This window comes from Sycon ciliatum, chromosome 9, assembly GCF_964019385.1.
Source record: "Sycon ciliatum chromosome 9, ocSycCili1.1, whole genome shotgun sequence".
In the NCBI taxonomy this organism is placed as follows: domain Eukaryota; kingdom Metazoa; phylum Porifera; class Calcarea; order Leucosolenida; family Sycettidae; genus Sycon; species Sycon ciliatum.
In genome coordinates, this window is record NC_088651.1 from 12,588,195 (window position 1) to 12,595,694 (window position 7,500).

At 46.8% G+C, this 7,500-nt stretch overlaps 1 protein-coding gene across 1 annotated transcript in view; it reads right to left on the reverse strand.

Annotated features, from left to right (window-relative positions):
- LOC135824902 (streptococcal hemagglutinin-like) overlaps positions 1-7,500 on the reverse strand; it is a 37,717-nt gene that overhangs the window by 4,630 nt on the left and 25,587 nt on the right. Inside the window, exons 18-21 of the mRNA XM_065337646.1 lie at positions 4,878-4,922; positions 2,926-2,970; positions 2,311-2,355; positions 1,631-1,782 (exon numbers count right to left, since the gene is read on the reverse strand). Of these exons, the coding sequence (XP_065193718.1) occupies positions 1,631-1,782; positions 2,311-2,355; positions 2,926-2,970; positions 4,878-4,922 (287 nt within the window). The remainder of the gene's footprint in view (positions 1-1,630; positions 1,783-2,310; positions 2,356-2,925; positions 2,971-4,877; positions 4,923-7,500) is intronic.

The following is a 7,500-nucleotide window of genomic DNA, read 5'->3' on the forward strand; positions in this document are numbered from 1 at the left end:
GCTTTTGGCCATAAATGGGTCAAACGTTGAGTTTTTTTAGAATTTTTTTCTGCAATCCTCTATGGAATCCTCTTCCAATTATGTTTCTGAAGTTTTTTTCTCCAAAAAGCAAGCCATAACAAGAATAGGATTTCGGCCAGGTTTTGCCCCCAAAGCATTGAATTGGGAAAAACCATAAAAATCCAGTCCGTTTGACCCCGTCTGCAACAGTGCATTGTACGTAATTGTGCGGTTCGAACCCCAGTTCAGGTACCCTTTTTGGACCCTTTTTCAAATTTCAAATTTCGCAGCACTGCACTGTGTACGATGAAATCACGAAAAATCGCCAAATACGGGAGCTCGCCAGAGCCAGAGCCCATCTTTTTATGAATGGACTGTAGACTACAATGAAGTCCTTCTAAAAGCCCTATCCCTCTTGCCGCATAACTTGCAATTGCGATGCTGTACCTACAGCGATACTGGACGTTGAGCGTAGCGGTTTGCAAGCCCTAAAGCTCCACACAATTTGAAAAATCACATGCATGCAAAGGCCCCGAAAAAGACAGGCGGTGATAGAAGATTTTGCTCACAGCCGCTGAGAAGGCATAAAGTGCCTGTTCATTTTGGCGAAGTGAAATAAATATAAACCAACAAACTATAGTTGCGTGTTGATCGTAGTACAGTCTGTACCCTTTTGATTTCCGTGGTTTTATCACTATAACCGATGCATCACTATAATTATGCGGTACGATCGATTTTTTTTCTTTTTTAGATCGACACATGAAAGGCAAGGAAACACTTCCAGCATGGCGTTTTGACAAATGAGCATGCTGCATAGTTGGCAGTGCACGCATTTCCATAAACAAATCCTGTTATGTACATGTACTTGTATCACTATAAAAATAAGCAACGTGAAGAAAGTAAAAAAATAGGGCCTTTGATATTATTGCTACATGTATTTTAAAGTTATCACTATAGCCGATAATAATATAGTGTGTTATTCATGTTTTGATTCTTTGTTGCCATCATAATATCCGATATATCATTACATCCGATAATATTGGTTATAGTGATATTTTTACTTGATAAAAATACGGTTTGCCTTTGATATTTCGCACCAATATCACTGTAGCCGATATCTTTTTTATATCCGGTCACTCTGTAGCCGATACAGACTGCACTGTAAAGCGACAAACTTTGGCGGCGTGCAAATTTAGCGTTTTCATAAATCGGGCTGGTTCACGGTGAGAAACGTTTGCGATTCTATACTTTCAATCGAATCTTGTACGGTCTACAATCAGTGTGCGGAGAGGCTTACGGCGATTTATATTCGCGAATGTGTGATGGTCGTGAAAATAGCGAAACTTAATCTCTAGCGAAAGTTTCTCACTTTATAGAAATACGTGAAACTCAGAGTTGTGACAAAGCTTCCAATCTCTCTTGTAAACAAACAAGCTATGATATGGCAATCAAACATACTAACTGTGCGGTGACCATGCTTTTTTACAATAATAACAAACATGCGAGAGAATGGTGAATGGGAAACGTACGTGTAAAAAGAAGAAGAAGAATGGATACCACACAGTTAGTACTCTTGATTGCCATGTTAAAGTTGCTGTCTCCGAAACGCTTGTAAACAAACTAGGCTCACCGAAAAGCACACGTCATCCTGCAGATCTCCGATCCACTCTTGGGTTAGGACGTCCATGTTTCGTTCGGTACACGACGCTTGTGCCTGCTCTCTCGTAACCTGTTTAGTGCTTGCAGCGAGATGGTACTGGCTGCAGGTCTTCTCATGATAGTCTGAGAGGACAAAACAGGCCAATCGTCCATGATAATAGACTGGTTTCGCGTCAGTGGGTCATGCAACTAAATTTGTGTAGAAAGTGATCATGTCATGTGGACAGTGGAACCAACATGGCCGACGTCATGTGGACAGTGGAACCGACATGGCCGACGTCATGTGGACAGTGGAACCAACATGGCCGACGTCATGTGACCCATACATGTAGGGGTTGAGTGGTGTTGTAACCAACATGGCCGACGTCACGTGACCCGTATAGATATAGATATAGAGATAGATATAGAGATAGATAGAAACTTGCACCATGTACGCTACTGCTACTACTACTATGTACAACCATGTGCACACAAACACACAAGCGGGCACGTGCACACACAAGCGGGCACGCGCACGCACGCATGCACGCACCCCCCCCCCCACACACACACACATGACCATACATCATACTGAAAACACGCACACATGCACACGGATGCACACGCACACCTACAACTTATCCAGGTGAACAGATTTTTGTATTTGCTTACATGTGCGCGAATCCTCAACGGAGGCAGAGGAGCTTGCGGATTGGGCTGGAGGAGGAAAAGAGGGAGAGAGAAAGAGCCGAGAGAAAACCCAGAGAAACAGTTAGACTGGGACAGAGGGACACACACAACCACAATGTGCACATACACACACACACATACATACACACACACACACACACACACATACATGCACATAAAAACACACGTTTAGTGCGTGACGTTCTACAACTACCTGGCTAACAGCTCTAGCACATCTTGGATGCGCACTCCAACAGCCTTCCAACTTGGAAGGTTCTAAGTTATAGAATTAACATAAGGAGGGGAAGGTGCGCGCAACCAAGATAAGCACGAGCTGAAAGTCTTAGCTGTGAAGGACATTGGCGGATGTTCATGCATGTCGATGACGATACTGGCAAGACCATTGGACAATACGGTCAAACCACGATGTTGTGGCATTAGTGGACATTATAGTGCAACTTGTAGTTCCTTGGTCCTTTTTACTTCGTATAAATATATGTGTGACCATACATCATACTCAAAACACGCACACATGCACACGGATGCACACACACACCTATAACTTATCCAGGTGAACAGATTTTTGTATTTGCTTACATGTGTGTGAATCCTCAACGGAAGCAGAGAAGCTTGCGGATTTGGCTGGAGGAGGAAAAGAGGGAGAGAGAATGAACCGAGAGAAAACCCAGAGAAACACACATAACCACAATGTACACATACACATACACACACACACACACACACCATTGACCATTGGACGCCCATCGCCAGAGGCGATGATAGCGATGCTACAGCAGAAGCCATAGCAACTTGTGCTGGGATTGCACCATTCAACAGCTTGCAAGGCTGAAGAATTGACCACCACTATTCAGCCTGGTCTACACCACACAGCTTTGAAGTGGCTTTTTTCTGGCCAGTGAATCCCTATTTTTTTGGTCTTTTTTTTTTTTTTTTTTTCTTCTTTTTTCCCGCACACACATCACACCACATACTCCGGCATGCACTGGCTGTTGGTAACCACCCAAGAGAATGAAAGAAAAGTCAGGAAGAGTCTGAGAAAGAGAAGAAAGACGTGTGTGACCATAATCGTCGGGAATCGAACCCGCAACCTATCGATTGGAAATCGCTGCACATACCACTGCACCATATACACATACACACACACACACACACACGTACTGTATTGACAGCTACCCTAACGGGTCACGCCGCCCTCCACCCAAGCATGGCCATGGGTATGATGAGGGGCAGTGGCAACAAAAACAAAACAGCAAGCAGAGAGAGATAGCAGGAGAAAGACAGCGATAGTAGAACATCTGGCGTGCGACGCATAGAAAAGAGAGATGACAAGAGATACGGACAAAAAGGAATCAATAATTATTTGAACCTGTATTATTGCAGTTCCGAAACAATCAACCAGGTGATGGAGTGTGGGCACCCGAAGTCCCACCTGAACTCCACTGGAAGAACATTCCACGCAGGGATATCAGCGATAGGCCAAGCGTTGAAAAATAGCCATGAGGACACATCGTCTAGAAGTCCACCGCACACGAACTGAAATTGCAGGATCAAACAATTTTCCACGCGTCGTCAGGCAGCGTAACTCTTCTCCCTTCATCACCATCCATCTCCTGCAACCGTCTCCACTCACAGCTCATGCCTCTGCCACCACTGTACTCCGAGCTTCGCAGTTTGAAACCATTTCGGGGGTCAGCTAAACCACCGCGAATGGAGAGACGAGGACGACAACGGTCGTGACAGAAAAGACACTGCCCTGGCGACCGCGTCGCAGAACCCTCGCCCAGCAAATTCAGAAACACGCCATGGGCGACTCTGGTGGACCCAGAGCCACCACGTGGCCTAAGACTAGTAAGACGAACGACTGAAAACCCAGAAAAAACGGAGCTACAAAAAGTGCAACCGTCCCCTTCAAGCACAGTTACACACACACACACACACACACACACACACACACACACACACACACACACACACACACACACACACACACACACACACACACACACACACACACACACACACACACACACACACACACACACACACACACACACACACACACAAACACACACATGCACATAAAAGCACACGTTTAGTGCGTGGTGTTCTACAACTAACTGGCTAACAGCTCTAGCACATCTTGGATGCGCACTCCAACAGTCTTCCAACTTGGAAGGTTCTAAGACAGTCTTCCAACTTGGAAGGTTCTAAGTTATAGAATTAACATAAGGAGGGGAAGGTGAGCGCAGCCAAGATAAGCACGAGCTGAAAGTCTCAGCTGTGAAGAACGTTGGCAGATGTTCATGCATGTCGATGACGATACTGGCAAGACCATTGGACAATACGGTCAAACCACGATGTTGTGGCATTAGTGGACATTATAGTGCAACTTGTAGTTCCTTGGTCCTTTTTACTTCGTATAAATATATGTGTGACCATACATCATATGGAAAACACGCAGACATACACTAGAATGCACACGTACACCTATCAAGTATCCAGATGAACAGATTTTTGTATCTGCTTACATGTGTGTGAATCGTCAACGGAAGCAGAGGAACTTGCGGATTGGGCTGGAGGAGGAAAAGAGGGAGAGAGAAAGAACCGAGAGAAAACCCAGAGAAACAGTTAGACTGGGACAGAGGGACACACACAACCACAATGTGCACATATACACATACACACAAACGCATGCACAAACACACACACACACACACACACATATATGGGCCTCAACCAGCGAAATCAGCCCTTAGGGTCAAACGTTTCAAAATTCCTTTTTGGTTGGAAATTTGTTGAAACACATCTACTGAAGGACCTCAGCCAAGAAAAAGTTCAATATTCCGATTCAAAACGGGTGTATACACCACAATACAAGATGTACTTCAAATTGGTGCAATGCATGTATACGATGTATGTGTCCAATGAATATTCAGCATTCAAAGGTGGGTGGGCAACTTGAATACCTTTGAAATAGTGCAGTGAGCAGCTATAATGACAAAGAATAGCTGATGAGTGCGGAGAAATGATCCACATATTCGCAGCTGCACCCTGCGTGGAGTCGTTCCACAATCTCGTCTTCCATTTCTTCCTCCACAGCTGAAGACACGACGTCGCTGCCGTCACTAGCCCCAGACTCAGAATTTATCTCAGGTGACGACTCCTTATCTTCCGACTCTGACAAGTCATCGGCCACCTTGAGCCGCATCGTAGCAGGAGATGACGGCTGCGATTCCGCCTCGCTGTCGACATCGATGTTGGAACCAAAGAACGTCTCATCCTCACTCTGAACTTCAGCGGCTACTTCGGCATCCGCTCCCCACCAGGCTCGAGCTAGCTGTACAGAATGACTGCCGTGTGTGCTCTGCGAACAGCTCTGGCGTCCGCAGCTATTGCAACAAGATCAAGGAACATTTGAGTCGCCACTCGACACCACTTCTTCAAAATAAATTACTTCAACCAAGGAGTTCAAGAAGAACCCGTCGCGCTGTTTGCAGCGCGATCAAAAAATCGCTGAACGTCACAAATCGAACATTTTCTCGAAAAAATTACAAAACCTCTAAGGGTCATTTTCGCTGATTGCGGCTCATATACACACACACACACACATACACACACACACATACACATGCACACATATACAAACACAAACATGAACATGCACACACACACACACACACACACACACACACACACACACACACACACACACACACACACACACACACACACACACACACTCACATTCACTACAATACACAACACAACGAGCAGACAAGAATGATTCACACACATTACGGATCGAAATATATAGCGAGGCGAGTTCTAACAAGACACGTCGAGCAAACGTCGAGCGAACGTCACACGACGCCCAAGTTGAGCGCCACATGTAAATGCCATGGTGAATGCCACGTCGCACGTCACCCACACATTTAGTAACACGTTCAATGACACGTAGAATGCGTCGTTCAATGACACGTAGAGTGCCAAGTCACCTAGAGCACCACGCATGCATGCACAATGTTGTTTAGTCGTCATGGTCACCGTGACATGCAGTGCACGCGACCATAGACAGCAGCAAAGCATGAGCATACAGCAACAGCACTATCAAACATAGCAGCATAGCTTGAGCGGTAACACGAAGCTGCGTGCACCCATTAATCTGCACTATCACTATAATACTACACACACACACACACACACACACACACACACACACACACACACACACACACACACACACACACACACACACACACACACACACACACACACACACACACACACACACACACACACACACACACACACACACACACACACACACACACACACACACACACACACACACACACACACACACACACACACACACACACACACACACACACACACACACACACACACACACACACACACACACACACACACACACACACACACACACACACACACACACACACACACACACACACACACACACACACACACACACACACACACACACACACACACACACACACACACACACACACACACACACACACACACACACACACACACACACACACAAACATACATGTACACACATGTGCACACACACATACACACACACACACACACACACACACACACACAAACACACACACCTGTCCCTGTCCTGTAGAGTCACTGCCGCAAAAGGGTCACGTGATCCCATCACTGGGAAACTTGAGAAGAGAGAGAGAGAGGACACGACGCTCGATGACGCTCCAGGTGCACGGGTAGTCGCATCCGCTTGCCGCATATGCACACGTGCTGGAAGGCTGAGCGCTCCTCTGCTGTTGGTCTATGAGCCACCCTTGAACAGCGATGCCTTCCCCGTCCCCGGACACCGCGAAAGCAGCGACCACACCTGTCACAATGCGCGGCACAACATCCCTTCGCCGGTGCCGACGCTCCGGTAGTTCCAGGTGGCACTGCGGCATCCACCGTTGAGGCACACACATGCCGGACCAAGCCACCGCGGCTTCTCAGCCACCGCCCACACCGCCCGCACTGACTGGCGCCCCGCTGCTCAGACACAGGCCGCGCACGCTCCTCCAGACACTTATGCCGAGCCATGTCTCCTTTCCGTGCAAAATCCCGTCCGCATACCGTACATACCACTCG